Raw genomic sequence first — 17,819 nt, forward strand, 5'->3', positions numbered from 1 at the left:
GTGTCTAGGGGTAGAGGAATGAACAGCTATATTTGATTTTTGCACCTCTAGCAGCTGGCACTCTCCTCTGCTCTCTGACACTCTGGGATGTGCTGGTCCTGCATTGTATGTGATGAAGATAAAATGCTAACAACTAGCGCAGGGGTGGCAAACTCCGGCCCTCCAGCTGTTGTGGAACTACAAGTCCCATGATGCATCTGCCTCTGCGAGTCGTGCCCGTGGCTGTGAGAATCTTGCAAAGCCTCAAGGGACTTGTAGTTCCACAACAGCTGGAGGGCCGGAGTTTGCCACCCCTGAACTAGCGGAAGGAATCAGCTTCAGGGGACTGAACCAACAGCATGGAAGCCTGTAGGAATAAAGTATAGCTGCTTATTTTTCTACCCCTAGACACTATTAGCATTTGACCTTTGACAGGAGTCCCATTGCCACTGCAGATGGTTTTTTTTTACATTTCACCACTATATACAGTATAATATCAACTGATTCTCATATTAGCTGAAAAGTAGAGCAGAACAGTATCTTCACCATTAAAACATGTCAAACCCCTAGAGAAAATGTGCCATAATGCATACCTGCAAAAGTGTCTTCTCACTGGCTGCATGTATATGTATTCCAGGTGGTCTGCAGAAATCTAAGAGGGTTATTCACTATTGAGCTGAAGGATCTATCTGTAGCTTCAGCTGATCCTTCGGCTCACTTCGCCGCCAGAGCCCTTTGGTTCAGTCGAACCGAAGGGCTGCTGTACGGGCTATTCACAATAGCCGGCTGAAGGCAGCCGAGCAGCTCAGCCTAGCCGAATGCATATGCTTCAGCTCGGCTGAGCAGTAGTGACAGCAATGTGGGGGGTAGGTTGGCTGAAGCCGACCATTCTCCCTGCAAAAGAAAACAGAAGGGCGGAGCCAGCTGTAATATCACGGCTAGCTCCACCCAGTTGTTGTCCTTCATTGACAGCCCAGCGTCCTTGAGGACACTGGGCTGTCATTACATGGCTGTCTCCGCCAGTTGTTGTGCTGTTATGACAGATCAGTGTCTTCAAATGACCAGGTGACGCTGATCTGTCAGTAAACGTCACAGCCGGCTCCGCGTTGTTGTTGTTCTTTTTGCCTGGGACCTGCTAGACCTGGGTGAAGCTAGCGGTGATGTCACTGCTAGCTCCGCCAAATTGTTAATAGTTTGCCGGCATCTGTCAGATTCTTAATTTTGCGGCGGGAGTGCGGTCGGATCAGCAGGCGTCTGGGTTTTTAAAAATTATGTTTTACTTATTTATTATTTTTTATTTTGTAGAGTCGTCGTCTTCGTGGACAACCCTGAATGTCATGATTGACCTTAGGATTTCGTTGGTGGATGCATTTTTGTTTTTTTTCTAATTAAAGGACTGGTCAAAAATCTTTTGTTTGTTTTGTTTTTTTGTAAAAAGTGTGGCCTCTTTTTTAAACTTTTTGTTTAACCCTTTAGTAAAAAAAAAAGAAAAAAATAGTTGCACAATTGTTATTTGTACACCTTACTCATTCACAAGGGGGGGGGGCACATCTTTTTTTTTAATGGGGTGCCGTCTAACTTTCCTAGCAAACCTAAAGGGTCTGGTAGGGTTTGGGAGGGGGACCCCACGCTGTTTTTCTTTTTCCTTTTCTTAATTTGTTTTTTAATTTTTCTTTTTTTTACATTTATTTAAATTATTTGTAAACATTTTTTTTTCATTTTGTCTAATCTGCTTGCTACCTCGGCGGTATTTAGCTATTCACTCAATGCCTTTTGGCCCCTATGAGAATAGGGGCGAATGGCAGTGAGTGAGCTGCCGGAGCTCCAGCTCAGCTGATCCAGATGTTGGATCGGCTGAGTCGAACTCTTTCTGCACTTCGGCTGATGTACAGCTGATGTTAGCCTATGTACAGCTGAAATCAGCCATACTAAGCTGAAGTAAATAGCCGAACGTCATTCGGCTTAGTTCACTTCGGCTCAGTTATTTACTCAGCTGTCTTTGGCAGCTTTGTGAATAAACGCCCAAAAGTTCTGTGACCTCTGCCTTCATCTGTTCCAGATGCCTAGGGCATGGAGTTTCTGACTCCGCTCTATGTACATCAGGCCACTGTCTGAAAAAAGGGCAATACATGGCAGGTCATAGATTATTGTAGCTCCCTCAGTCTCATCCTGCATCTTCCCCTTCTTCTGCTTACAATTTCTCCAATAGCAGGGGCAAATATGGTGAGGAGGACTAGGAAAGATTGTGGACAGTAGTATAAAAATGCAGTATAATTCTACTTATCTTTGTTTTAGTCTGAGAATGCCTTATGCATATGCAAAACAAAATGGTCACATAATACACCTTGTTTGGATTTGTTTTATAATTGTAAGATGTTTTTAGTATAGTTAAAAAAGACAATATCCTCACATAGGCAAATAGACAGTAAATAAACACTTAAATATGAGCCTGAGACCCCCCCAAAAAAAGAAAAAAATAGTTGCACAATTGTTATTTGTATTTGCGATTCTCCTAATCTTTCTCCAAGGTTACCAATGAGCATTTTTAATAGTTTGTGATCCTTCTTTTACCTTTCTATTATCACAGTAATTATGTTCACCTAGCAACATTACACAAAGCAGTCAATAGAAAAAAAGTGCATTAATGTTTAGAGACAGCATTGGTTTATCATGTTTTAAAACTGCGAACAGATACCTCATTTTGAAAACCTGTGCATTGTTTCATATATGCTTTGTTATCTCCTCTGGAAAAGTACTAAAAATGCAAATGACAACACGCAAGGCTGACATTTTATAAGGAGAATAAATATTCTTTGTGATTCAGTTTATACTGAACACATTCAGAATATGCTAAAAGATAGAACCACATTTACATAAATACATTTGTTTTCAGGGTACTTGATTTTTTCAGTGTCACTCCTATACCTCACAAATGTCCCTCATTTGGAACCAAATCCCTCTGTCCTGCTTTTCACCTCAGTTCTGCACTTAAACCTTTATCTTATCTTTTAATTATCTTGTTTGCTATTTCAAAAAGGAAAATGAAGGCCCCTTTCACACATGTGAATAGAGCCAGTCGCATGAGTATCACAAAATCCTCTGTAAAGGTGGCCATACACCGTGTGAATTTCGGTTGTTTGAGGAACCAGACAACATTTGCACAGTAGGTGCCACTGCTGGCACCCTTTCAGCCAGCAACCCTTGATTGAATTTTCCTAAATTCAGAAATGCCACTCCTTACCTCAATCTTTATTTATAGGATCCAGTGCAGTGAGAGTCTGAAGTTTCTTTTCTTTTTCTTGTCATGCCCTGTTATGTGTGGTTGAGGATGCAGTGGTTTCAGGGTGGTTCTTCAGCAGCAAACACATTTACTTTTTAAAAACTACAGGGTCATTCAGAAGCTAAAGGCAGCAGCAATTATAGGGATGTGCTTACTAAAGTAGCATTAGGGAGCCAATTTGAATGCAAAAAGTTGACAGAGAAAACAAACAACTATACAGAAGACCTATATCTTAGTTAAGATAAACAGTATGTAAATATAGGAGGTCTTTGTGATTATCATTGGTTTACCATTGGTGATGAAAAGCAAAATAACTTGTAGACAGTGAAAAAATAGGAGAACAGTGCAAGAAGAAGATTAAATAAAGGGTATGGATACAGTACAGAAGCCTACATCAATAAGAAAAGTGAAGGTAAATGGGGTACTGTGTCTTTACAACTTGAGAAACAAAATGCCATGGGACACTGTGAAAGAATATTTATATGGACTAATGTGAGGGTATGTTGGTATGTGCATTAAGGGCACTAAACTCCAAAAATCTATATACTCTTTCAGAAATATTAAGTTAAATTCCATCTGCATTCAAATTATGCACCTTGAGACTAACAGGGCTATTCACAAAAGGGTGAAGAGTTTGGAGAAGGCAGGAGAAGTGAACAGTCTAGGGCAACATCGCTGAACTGGAAAGTGAGCTGAATTGGAGAGTTTTTCCAAATCAACTATGTTGTCCTAGATTGTTCACGTCTCCTGCCTTCTCCAAACTCTTCACATTTTTGTGAATAACCCTGTAAAGTGTGGATTTACTAAAGGCAAATAGACTGTTCATGTTGCAAGGACATTTTCTCCTATCTTAGCAACTGTGGTGAAAATGCATTTATCAATTTATCAATGTATATAGAGGTCATTAAATCAAAATGATTATCTTGGCATAATGGCTTTTTACTAGTATATTTATTTTTTTCTGCTACAGTTATTACTTTTTATAATTTCTTTGTGGTTTTGTGCTCGTAGATCTGGGATTTTATAGATGATTATGTCTACAGTTATTGTTTATGAACAGTATCTCTACTAACACAAATTAGAAGTATTATCTTATTTATTAGTAACTGATTATGCCATTAGTTGTAATTTAATAAACACATTGAAATACAGAAATAAGGCATTTGTTTATGTTAGTATAATGACACTAATCCTGATGTATAATTATATTAAAGTGAATCTATCTTTGCAAATCACACTTCACATAAATTGATAGGGCACAAGTCAGCATTATTAAGTCACATCATTATTTTAAGTACCTTGGTAGTATAGGTCACATGGTCTCGGAGCATCCCAGCTAAGAGTCAGTTTTTTCAAATCATGAAATAAGGGGGGCAATAGCATTAGTATTGACTCACTAAAAACCTTTTATTACATTAATTAATTACACAAATTGATAAGAAATGTTTTCCTCAAGTTGTTCTCTTCCACGTGTATAGCTAAGAAAAAAATGAAGTTAAAAAACTATACTGCCCCTTTAAGGATGATATGTCTGCATGTTGTATTGTCTGATGGTGTTTTCTAGATGTACTGAATAAAATTTTGTTATCATTAAACACATTTTACAACACAACCAGTTTGGGGAATAAAAATGATGACCATACAGCCCAATTACTTGGTCACTGTTTAAATTGAGATTTAAAGCAAAATGGTAAAAGGTTGACAAACATAGCCAAAACAACTTTTAAACAAATTTTAACTGCAGTTGCATACTCATTTATGTAGTAACTTTTATGGAAATCACACTGGGGGAAATAAAAATAACTTTCCTCTATTTGCATTCCCTTGAAAATGTATCTGAAAATTAATTTAGATAATTAGTCTTGAAGTGAAAAATGTAATCAGTCCGATAAATGTATCCCACAGTTCCTGAATTATATTTATGTAGCAGAATATATTAATTTTACTTAATATATAATTAACTGTATCTTCAAGGAAGGTTTATAGGATTTACCAAAATTATTTCCTATTTAGATAAGTAAAAACATCTACCCAGATGTGCTTGATGTGCATTAATTATTGGAAAGGGAAATTACTTCTGGTAAATAATAAAAAAAATACATACACCTGCTTTTGTAGGATTTATTACAAAATATTATTGGAGAATCATATTGAAAATAAAACAAAATCTGTTGGACAAGAAAATTAAAAACTGTTTTTATCTTAATAGGCAATGTTATTCCTTGTGAACCTGTTTTTTTGTGTTGTATATACTTCATTTTACCATCTTATTTTTTTCCATAATTCTTATTACTTTATTGTTAAAAAAAATGTTTAATATGGTTGAATTTAAATTCCACATGTCTTTTCCCCTACAACACAGTTTATTTTATGGAGTAGGTGATATTTTGTGTGATGTGATGAAGATGGCAATCACATTTCCAATATAATGACAACTACTTGGGATAAAAAGAAATAATATAAAATGTATTTAAATGAGCATAAGAGAAAAAAAATTGAAAAATACACAAATAAAAATACTGAAATTACTGTATTTTTCGCTCCATAAGACGCACTTTTTTCCCCCAAAAGGAGGGGGAAAAAGTGCCTGCGTCTTATGGAGCAAATCCCGACGCCCGAGACATGCAGTTTCGGGCACCGGGCGAGTATTAGGAGCCACTGCTCGTTTAATATGAGTGATCTAACGAGATAACTCGTATTAAAGCCTAGCAGCGGCGGCGGCGATCGAGATCAGTAGCAGGAGCCACTGCTCGTTTAATACGAGTGATCTAATGAGATCACTCGTATTAAAACCGAGCAGCGGCGACGATCGAGATAACCATAGAGCAGACGAAGAATAGACGGTCTTCGCCTGCTCTGTGTCATCACTGAGACCGTGGCGCTGTAATCACAGCGCCACCTGTCTCAACGGTCACTAACTGCAGCTTCTGTCACAGCTTCTGTCATAGAAGCTGTCACAGAAGCTACAGTCTCGAGTGCTCCATAAGGCGCGCCGGACCTCCCTGCGTCCTATGGTCCGGTGCGTCTTATGGACCGCAAAATACGGTAACTAAGAGTCATTTTTAATGTTATGTAATTAAAGCTGTTACATCAATGATGTGTAAATAAAAAAAATAACTAAAAAGTATAAAAGAGGTTACTAACAAATAGAAAGAAATAACATTATTTTTGTACTAAGCTTTTTTAACTATTTGTATTGCTCAAAAATTGCTATATTACTTCTTAATTCTTAAAATAACAAGTGCAAATTAAACAAGAATTCTAATTTGTCTTGAATTTTGTTGACTACCATTGTCATTTTTTGTGTATAAAATGATATATAATTAAACAATCTAAGTAAGGAGCCCAAGAAAGAAATAAACATCTGTTTTTAAAAACAATATTTCCAATTTAATTGTTTAATAAAGGTGATATCACATAATACCTTTAATATTTATTTCATTTGTGGGATAAAAGTATACATCCAAAAATATTGAATGGAAAATTGTGCTTTAAAACAGTATAGACTTTTTTTTTTTCATTTCCAAACAGGATTTTATTGTTTCCCAAACAAATGTCCAGCAAGTACACTCGTGAATGAGGTGTTGTTCCATTTCTCCAAATTCCTGCAACAGCGATGTGCTTCACTCCATGTAGCCAAGGCACCCATTGAATCCTTTAAGACTAACATTCAGCAATTCAGGTATAATTGTCTGAATTTTTCACATCCATCTCAATGCAGGATTGTTTCCAATGTTGAAATAAAACTTCAAGGCAGTATTATATCCTCTTCTATGCTGGAAGAAACTCTGAAGGCCATTAAGCATTCAACAAACCACATGGGAATCTGAGTAAAATTGTGAAGCAAAGAGATAGTAGCAAAAGGCTATTCTGGTGTGAGAAATTATGGAGTTCCTTCAGCTCCACAGACAAATGTTGCTACTGGATTGGCATGTGGAACTAGATCCTGCTGGAGAAAGGTACAGTTTGCCATTTGGGCAAGCACAAAGCTCATAGACAGTTTGTCGAGGTCCTACTGAGTTTGATGATGATGATGTAAAGGAACCTTGTGGTAAATTTCCTAGTCTGATATTATCTGCATCTAAAAATATCTGTAAAAAACAGAAGTATTGTAAACATTTTAATATAGTCAAAAGAGAATTCCTATGTAACTTTTTGTTGACCCTTATTTCATGTTAGTTGCATCAACACAAAATTGGAACAAAAAAGTCAGATTAAATGATTAAATATATACCATTTATTTTTGTATATGTTGTTTCAAATTTCAACCAGTGTTTGGGCATTAAAATGATATATTATTTAATGACTTAATATATTATTTCATTTTTGGATTTAGAAAAACTAATCAGTAGCCAATTTTTAAATCATACCATAAAATTGCTGAAATCTTTAACGATAATGTCCCAAAAAGCAGGGCGCAAATCTATCCTTCAGGAAAAAGTACACATAATAAAACTTAATTCGGGAAATACATTTGGATGGATCTGAAATTTTAATTATTGGAAATTCAGATTTGTTCACATTCGATATTTCTGTCATTTGGAAATTTGTATGCATCTGAAAATTTGTCTAAATTACAATACCGAACGAAATGAATCGCACATGTCTAATTTTGACCCCTGCTTTCAGCTAACTACCTCCTCTGATGTTTAATCAGCGTCATTGGTTATCAGCTAACCAGGGACACTGATCTCCAGACTGCAAACTCTCCCTGGCTCCCTGGAAGTCTCCCACTCCCGGCCGCCAAGGAGAGAAACACTGCTGTTTCTTTTTTTTTCTTTATTCTGACACGGAGCGATAGAATAGAAAAAAAAATCCCATTGGAATGCATTGCTACATTACTACAGTATTAGCTATTTCAATTTGCAATAGCCAATAGTAAACTAGTATTGTACCCGCCCTCTGCTGCAGTTCTCCATCAGGTCCATCAGCAGAGGGCGGATACAATGCTAGTTTACTATTGGCTATTGCAAATTGAAATAGCCAATAGGAATGTAGCAATGCATTTTTTTTTCTTCTTTTTTGACGGCAGCATAGCCGCCGGACAATAGGAAACTATTGGGAGGAGCTAGCTGTCACTGCTATTTACTTTTTTTAAACTTTTTAAACTATTGTCCTGTTCTGCTCGAGCAGAACAGCCGAGCCGAATGCCGCTCAGCGGCATTCGACTATTCACTCACTGCTGTTCGGCATCTATAAGAATAGGCCGAACACCAGTGAGTAGCCTGCCAGAGGTTCGGCTCAGCCAATCCAGATGATGGATCGGCTGAGTCGAACTCCTTCTGCACTTCAGGTCAGCCGAATAATGCTGAGCATGTTCGGCCAACCCAAAGCCATGTGAAGCAAGCCGATGTACGGCTGAAATCAGCCGTACCAGCCTGAAGGGAATAGCCAAACAGTGTTAGGCTCACTTCACTTGGGGTCGGTTGTTCACTCGGCTGCCCTCGGCAGCTTAGTGAATAGACCCGTTTGACTACCACATATGACAACTGTAAAGAATAGGTGGCCTAAAGAAAACTGTTCCTATTTTAAAAGAAAGCAAACCAGCAGTCATAATGTACAGCTGGCACCATAACATACATACATACATACATACATACATACATACATACATACATAAATACATACATACATAGGCCTGATCACATGGGATGCTAGAAAGGCACCTTTTGGTACCAGCTGTACAGCATGACTTAGTTTGCTTTAAAGAAGAACTCTGGGCAAACAAAAATCTTACCCTTGCAGTGGGGTACCCAAGCACTGCAAGACACAATTGCTTGTTTTGTAATTTTTTTGACTGGGCTGTTAGACTAATTCCCACAGCCTCTTTACCGAGGTATCATCACATCTTATGCAGGTACATTGACCTGAATTAGACGTGAGGACACTGAGGGACATTTCATAGCCAGGGAGAGAGGCAAGTGCTGACCGCCGTGGGACTGAGAATCAAGGGAGTAACAAAGCTATTTAAGCCTCCCTCACAAAGCTGACACTTAACCCTTGCAGTTTGGGGGCAGCCCCACTTTTTTCTCTACCTGGAGTTCTTCTTTAAACAGAGTACAGGTTTACAATCACTGATGGCATTGTAATGCCAAACCCTAAGAAAAGTTCAATTTTAGGGAGGGGTTAAATGCTGCATATAGGCTAACTATTCTCTAAAGTAAATGTTGTTCTAAGCCTGACATTTATTCATTAATGCATTATGCCCGAAACAGGGGCTACGGGCTTCAGTTTAAAGAAACATATATATTAAAAGGCTTTGGTCATTTGAAAATATACAAGCTGATAATTCAAATACTCCCTAAATGTGATTTCTAATTAATTTCCCACAGAAAGGAATATATGATGCCTGGGGACAGAGCTATAACACAGTGACCTTGGTAGCTGCTTGGAATTGAACGTGTGATGGATTATTTACAGCTACATGCTATTTATTTCTTCTTCTGGTCATCTGTGCTTCTAGAAGTGCTGGGTTATAGCACAAATACATTCAAAATAGAAGTCCCATTTTTGTAGCATACATAATACTATTGCAAGTATATTAGCTCTTATCAGAGCAAGAGATGGAACATGGCTTCAACAATGTAAACGTGGCTGAGCGTACTATTCATTTGAAATTGTTGATTAACTTAGCTGCAATGGAGGGCTTTTTTGTTATCTTTGGGAACGTATAATTTGCATCACTGTTCTAATGTACTTTAATATGCCAAACCAAAAATATAAAAAAAACTGTATAAAGGAATTATAAAATGCTTTTTATAAAGACCTCCCCATCTGTGGACTGTAACTGTAATTCTTTTCGGCAGCTGGCTTTGAATTCTCCTGCAACAGCACTAATTTGTACTCCTTTTGGTGCCTCCATGGTAAGCGATCTTGTTGGAGATTCAAGTCTGTAAGTAAAGAAGAAATATACACAAAATATAAAAATATTTCCAAAAAGGAATGATATTTTGTTTATAAATCCAAAAATTACTAAGAACTAGAAAACCTTGAAAAGAACACGTCTATATAGCACAAGCAACATGAAGTTGATTTCTCTTTTTTAAAAACATCTGCACTGATTAATTTTACATGAGAATACAGTAAATTGTCAGGTGACAGCTGCAGAATTATTATCATATGGTGCATTAAGTCATAAATGGGTACTTTAAAGTATAAAGTAAGCCAGCAATCTTCCAAATTTCAACATAATATTCTAGCTCATTATGACAGGAAGGACAAGTCATGTTGATGATTTGATTGATAAAACAAAACTGTGGGGTCTATTCACAAAGCTACCGAAGGATCTAGCCATAGCTTTGGCTGATCCTTCGGGTAGCTTTGGCCCCAGGACCCCTTCGGTTCAGGGCTGCTGTACGGGCTATTCACTATAGCCCGTACAGCCACCAAAGTTGGCCGAGGGGCTCAGTCAAAGGCATGTGCTTCGGCTCGACTAAGCCCAGGGGAAATTCGAAGCTGGCCAAACGACCTGCTTATGACAGTTGGGCGGAGCCAGCCGTCATCTCACGGATGGCTCAGGCCACTTGCAGAGACATCAGTGTCCCTGGTTACCAGGTAACCGTTCTAACATTACACTTAGAACCCGTCGGAGCCACTGTAAAATCACAGCAGCACCACCAGGTTCTGTGTGTAATGACAGAAGGCGTCCCTGGTTACCTGGTAACCAGGGACACCTTCTGTCATTACACTGCGGCTCCTAGGTACACTGAGAACCCGGCAGAGCCGCTGTAAAATCACAGCAGCTCCTCCGGGGTCTCAGTGTTTCATGACAGATGGGCGTCCCTGATTACCAGGTAACTAGGGACACCCATCTGTCATTACACTGAGAACCCGGAGGATCTGCTGTGATATCAGGTAACCAGGGACGCTGAACTGTCAGTACCATGAGAGGTCATCAGAGTCAGCTTTCATATCACCGCCGACTCTCCTAAGCTCTCATCGTAATGACACATGGGCGTCCCTGGTTACCAGGGATGCCATGTGTCATTACGACGAGAGCTTAGAAGAGCCAGCAGTGATATGAAAGCGGACTCTGCTAAGCTCTCATCTTAATGACAGAACAGCGTCTGCTGGTTACTAGGAGATGCTGTTCTGTCATTAGGATGAGAGCTTAGCACAGTCGGCTTTCATACCCCCGCCGGCTCCAACAAGCTCTAATTCTAATGACAACTGGTCCTGGCCAATAGAAAACAGTTGGGCGGAGCTAGCTGTCACTGCTAGCTTCGCCCAATCATTTTCCATTTTTGTTTTTTCTACTTTTTTAACTGTTTTTCTATTCTGCTCAGTACCACAGAGGTACCGAGCAGAATAGCAGAGCTATTCACTCACTGCTGTACGGCATCTATGAGAATAGGCCGAAAAGCAGCGAGTAGCCTGCCGGAGGTGCGGCTAAGCCGATCCAGATGTTGGATCAGCTGAATCGAACTCCTTCTGCACTTCGGGTTGGCCGAACATGCTGAGCATATTTGGCCGACACGAAGCCACCCGATGTACGGCTGATTTCAGCCAATATACGGCTGAAATCAGCCGTACAAGACTGAAGTGAAAAGCCGAACAGTGTTCGGCTCACTTCATTTCAGCTCGGTTGTTCACTCGGCTGCCTACAGCAGCTTTGTGAATAGACTCCTATATCATTCTTGAACTTGTAAGGTTGATTGTGGTTCCCAATTCCTTTTTGTAGAGATGCAACTGTTGCACAGAAAAACATTCAAGGCTTTAAATGTAGACATTACCTGTAGGACATTCTATTTTATTACCATTGTATATGTTGCAGTATAGTGATTGGGGGAGAAATCCACAGTTTATTCATTACATATGTACTTACATCGGTTTAGTTGTAAAAAGTTGTATTAAAAGTTGTATTAAATAGTAGCTCTATGGACTGTAATACCTAAAATCACTAAGCATTTACCGTCTTTCGGTTGTTGCTTTTATGGAGTATATAAAAATAACTAAGTGTATGTAAAGTGTATGTTCCATCACAGCTGGAGCGCCGCAGTTTGGACATCCGTGGCTTAGACCCTCTATTAAGTTTCTCTTTTTGTCCTGTTTTTGCTGGAGAGATTCACCCTTCTTTTGACAATTGTAACCAAAACAAAAAGTGAGGGAAAAATAGATTGTTCACTTTGTAAGGGAATTTGCACTTTGCAGTGAAAGTTTCCCTTAGCTTAGTGAATGTGGTGAAATTTCACTATGTAAAGAATACCCAATAATGTGCCAGGAAAATAAAAAATAGCATTTCTTCTTGAACATGACTAGGTGATGGAAGTCAGCGGGGCTTCCCCTCATTCACTAAAAGGGCAAACTCCCCTGCTAAGTGCCTGTAATTCCCTTACAAAGTGAACAGCCTATTTGCCTTTAGTAAATCAACCCTTATTTCTTACAATTTAATTTCACTTCCTGTTGGGTATCCAGGACAAGAAGTGAAAATACATCAATTAAATAACATGCAATAATCAAAAAACTGGTTACTTTGAAAGTACCAAGTATCTCACATGGCATAGTGTAGTCTGTATTCAGCTTCTTCAACATTAATTAAAGTTATTCCATGTATATAGGGAAATAAAAGCTTTACACTTGTAGTATTGCCAAGCAACACTCTTGCCTATCTCCCTCATCTTTCTATTGGCCAGGGAGGTAGCTCATTACTGTATATGATGGGCCACTAACCAGAAGTATCAAAGCTTTTCTTAATCAAAATGGATTAGGACATGAATAAGGCAATGACAGTGCACTAGGTGCACTTACAAGGAACTACCATTTCTAAACTCTTGGAAGTACTATTTGACTGGCTGTTATGCTGACCCCCAGACCATAATACATTACTTTCATAGTCCACGATACACAGCAAACATGCAGATCAGGAAAGTCAGGGAATAGTCAGGAGTCTTTAACTGTATACTTGTTCTGGGTCATGTATTTAAAGTACTGGAGCAAGAAGATCATCATGAGAGCAAGATAACATGGAAGACAGCAAGAAAACATGGAGGAAACAAGCATGCAAGCTTTTCTGAAGAAGGGCTCTGTAAGGGCAATCTCCAGTGAATTTTAGGATGTTTGTATACACTTTACTTTAGCAGTATCTGTGGCTTTACCCATAGTATTCTTTAGATAGCGCAAAATATTTGCGTTTTTTTCACTTTTTTTAACACTTTTTTGTCAATTATATCAAACTGAAATAGAAGAGCAGTGTGCACACCGTCCTGCTATTTCAGCTGTCAAGTGTGTGTCTCCAGTTGTGAAGGGGTTAATAAAATGATCATGCTGCAGTCCTGCACAGTAATTAAAATACATTTTGTGGATGCAATGACTGTGGCATATGTGTGCAATGTATACAGTGAGAAGCTCAAGTTTATTTAACTATGCCCCTTTACCCCTTTCATTGCCACTGACATAACTTTTATGATGGAGGCAGCGCTGGCATGTGAACAAACATTTGTTTACTTTTTCTCTGCAGGTTGCCGACTATTCATTTCTACAGTGTAGGGAATGTTTCGCCCTCCTCCTACTTAACCCTCCATGACTCCATGTCATGTGTCCCATGCTTACTTGTCCCTCCTGGATGCCCAGGTCCACCATGGTGTGTGTCAGGATGGAGAGCAGTGGGAGATCAGTGAACATCTGTTGTAAAGTCTGGACCCAGAAGTGCCCAATGCTAAGCACTTCTGCAAAACTTTGAATGCTGCGTTCAAAGCTGTCAAACCCTGACCACTATGGTCTGTGCTCCATCAGCTTAAACAGAATGCACAGGTGACATGAGAGATCTAATAGACCCCTGATGGGTCCTTAAAGATAACTTTGCACACGTGTAAATAACAACAACTGTAACACAAATGTTAGCTTTAAACCTGTGTGCTGCAGTGAGAGCAATAATCCTATTAACATTAACTGTTGACTGTAAATTGGTGAGCTCTAAAGGCATTTAAAGCATCACCTACGGTATCTTTGACTCAATGCAAGTTCATATTTTATACGTTCCCAAAAAATGGATATTATGTTGTGTTTGCACACATTTAAATTTAAATTGAGTGTACTTTTTACTCAAAACAGAGATTTAATAAAGAATAATGCAATTATTGTGTGACAAAAATTGCAATGCCACCATTTTTATTCTACAGAGTCTCTGCTTTTATAAAAGAAATAAGGTTTTGGGGGGTTCAAGCAATCTTCAGTCCTAAAATGTGTAGTTTATCATGTTTGCGCAAATAAAAAAAGGGGGGCGGGGTCGGCAATGAAAGGGTTAAACTCCCACCACTTTTAAGCACAATTTGACCATACCCTCAGCTTGCAGTGGCACATGTAGTGTGCTGCATCATACTTCTCCTCAGGTTGCCCAATCCTAATCCTATACACTATAATTACACAATGCCGCAGTCATATTGATTAGAAGATTAAAAAAATGAAAAATAAGGGTGAAAACAATATTGATTTTATTGACTTATAACCAATCAGACTTTCTTTCAGTTTTACATCTGCATTGTGAAATGGAGTTTGGCTGCTTGATGTCAGAAATATAGATCATTCTTTTTTCAGATATTATTACATGGACCATTATTACTTTTTTTTTTATTTTAAATGTCCCTCTATACCTGAAAATTGGAGCTGAAGAATCTTGAGCAATGATAGAAGTGCAAACTATTTTACCAAAGGACTTGAAAACAAATGTTACTCATTACTAAAGTGTTTTTCAAAGCCACTGCCTAAAGCCTAAAAATGTGCTATAGAGCACATAATCAAATTGTTGCATGTTAACAGAATATTAACGCTTTTTTTTCTGTTTCCAAGGAAAAGTATTTGTTCTAAACGCTAAACAAAAAATAAATATATATTGTGTAAACATGCGATTCGCACATTGTTTTTTGTAAAAGAAAAGTTTTTTTGAGTATACTATCCATTCCTTCCTGCATGAACAATTTCCATCTCATTATGCCTAGCATTAGCTTTTAGGATTATCTTGCAGTAATTATTTGAAAGTCACTGGCATCCGCTAACAATGTCACTTGTGCTGTCATGTAAGAAAAAAAGCTATTAAATGTGATCTCTGTCTTTTCCCTATGGGCCTCCAGGGTGAAAAACAACAACAAAATAATTTACCTTCATATTAAAGGGGTGATAAAGGCTACTATTTGCAACATGAAACTATTTGCCTTGTCTACTTTGTAAATATTACCTGTTGGTAAATAAGCAATTATGGTAATTAAAAGCTGTACCTGAAGAATGATTGTAATTAACGAAGCCTCCCCTTAATTTATTCACTAATCAAAGAGACTGTGCTATTGCTTCATTATTCTTTTGGATCCCATTCGATTCAGAATGAACAAAGAATACTTGTGTTTACCTGTTCTGAAAGATATTTCTGTTGAATTTTATTACCATTTAATTATATGGGAGAACTCTAGGTGCAGCCAAAAACTTTGTTTTAACTGTAGAGTTAACATTGATGATCTTTTTAACATAAGGTTTAACTGCATGTCACTTGAGTTAGCCTGGCTCAAGAAGAAAGCACAATGACTTATTGAAAAACACTACCTGATTTATTTGGTAAGGAAAAAACCTTTAAAAACCCTTCAGATGTCATCTTTTATTGCTATCGTTGTTTTTGGATGAATACTAAATCTGACTGAATGCTCTAAGTTACTGTTCTTTTTACATTATCTTTGGTCTTTCCACTAAAATAAGTCTGTATGCTGGGAGAATCCAGTGCATTTTTATTTAAAACCCAGTTAAACATTCAGTTTAAATCTGCCAAATTCATATACATCATATACATCAAAATCGAAGGTGTTTAAAGTTTAAGGGTTTGTTCACACTAATTGTGGTCCGATCCAGAGCAGTAGCTGCTGGAACGCACAGCAATCGCTCACTAAACTTCCCCCTTCATTCTGGGATGGGAGGGTGCATGGCAGTGCATTGAAGTCAATGGCACCACAGACACACACACCCACCCACCCACAGTGCAATCGGACAAGTGGCAAAACAGTGCCTGTGTTCCGATTCACTGCCACACAAAAAAATAGAGCATGCAGCATTTCTTTGTGTTCGCAGTGGAACGGAACGCATGTAATGTTTTGCCATGTGTGAGATCGCACTGTGGGTGAGGGGCATGGCTGCGGTGCCATTGGCTTTAATGCAACACCATGACCCCTCCCACCGCAGAACGAAGGGGAAGTCACCACAATTGGTGTGAACAAGCCCTAACAGTTCCTTTTTGTTGGAAAGCAGCCATAGCCTAGAATAACGTGTTCCTTTGCCAGGATCGGCAAAGAAGAACCCTGGCTCTCTGCATAGAAAACATCAGTCTCTTTGCAGTGGCCCTTCATGCCACCCGCTAAGTCAGAGTTGGAACTCTGTAAACACAGGGTGGGTGAGCTTTGCTGATTACAGAGTTATAGCTCTAACGTAGCAGGGTGCATGTCAGACATCAGCAGAGAGACCACTGTTTCCACACAGAGGGAACATCTCTGTAGCATGCTGGAAGGGGGTAGGTTTTTCTATACAGACTGTCACAGGCTGTATCTATGAGGTCTATTTACTAAGCTGCCGAAGGATCTAGCCGCAGCTTCGGCTGATCCTTTGGCAGCTTCAGCCCCAGGACCCCTTTGGTTCAGTAGAACCGAGCTGCTCCCGAAGTTGGCTGAGCGGGCTCAGTCGAGCCGAAGGCATATGCCTTAGCTATGCTATTACAACGGCTTCTCCGGGTTCTCAGTGTGTAATGACAGATGGTGTCCCTGGTTACCAGGTGACCAGGGACACTTATCTGTCATTACTCTCCTGGACGCTCTGGGAGTCTAATACGGCTCCCGGCCGCCCAGGAGAGAAGCGATTTCTCCAGGAAAGGTTTACTCTGCTCGGTCGAGCAAAGTAAACCTTTCCTTGCGATCTGTTTTTTTTTTTCTGACATGGGGCCGCTGGCAGCCCTCAGCCAGCATAGGAATGCATAGCTAGATTCCTATTGGCTATTTCACTTTTCAATAGCCAATAGCAAACTAGCTATTGCACCCGCCCACTGACAGCAGAGGGGGACCTGCAGTTCTCCATCAGGTCCCCTTCTGGTGATTGACAGCAGCAGAGGGCGGGTGCAATAGCTAGTTTGCTATTGGCTATTGCAAAGTGAAATAGCCAATTAGAATCTAGCTATGCATTCCTATGGTGTTTTTTTTATCCTGGTGGCAGCAGAGCCGCCCGGCCAATAGAAAACAGTTGGGCGGAGCTAACGGTCACTGCTAGCTCCGCCCAATCATTTTCTATTTGATTTTCTCTCCTTTTTTAACTGTTTTTCTATTCTGTTCGGTACCACAGAGGTACCGGGCAGGATAGCCGAGCCAAATGCCGCTCGGCGGCATTCGGCTACTCACTATTCACTCACTGCTGTTCGGCATCTATGAGAATAGGCTGAACAGCAGCGAGTAGCCGTTGGCTGCTCTCAGAATAATAAAAATGCAACTGGAATATATTTAGCCTTTTTAAACTGAAAGTTAAATTTAGTGCATGCAAACTCTAAATCTATTTTTCAGTATGTTTGGCAGCATGTATTACCCATACAGTTTTCTTACGGAAATTA

General features: G+C 39.2%; 1 protein-coding gene across 1 annotated transcript in view; it reads right to left on the reverse strand.

The window, feature by feature from the left end:
* Positions 1-6,641: 6,641 nt before the first annotated feature.
* The window catches only part of SGCZ (sarcoglycan zeta), a 144,255-nt gene continuing 133,077 nt past the window's right edge, over positions 6,642-17,819 (reverse strand). The window contains exons 6-7 of the mRNA XM_018570874.1: positions 10,026-10,149; positions 6,642-7,350 (exon numbers count right to left, since the gene is read on the reverse strand). Coding sequence (XP_018426376.1) covers positions 7,156-7,350; positions 10,026-10,149 — 319 coding nt within the window. The 3' untranslated portion in view covers positions 6,642-7,155. The remainder of the gene's footprint in view (positions 7,351-10,025; positions 10,150-17,819) is intronic.

The sequence above is a fragment of the Nanorana parkeri genome, unplaced genomic scaffold (genome assembly GCF_000935625.1).
Source record: "Nanorana parkeri isolate BGI_ZX_2015 unplaced genomic scaffold, ASM93562v1 scaffold1619, whole genome shotgun sequence".
NCBI lineage: Eukaryota > Metazoa > Chordata > Amphibia > Anura > Dicroglossidae > Nanorana > Nanorana parkeri.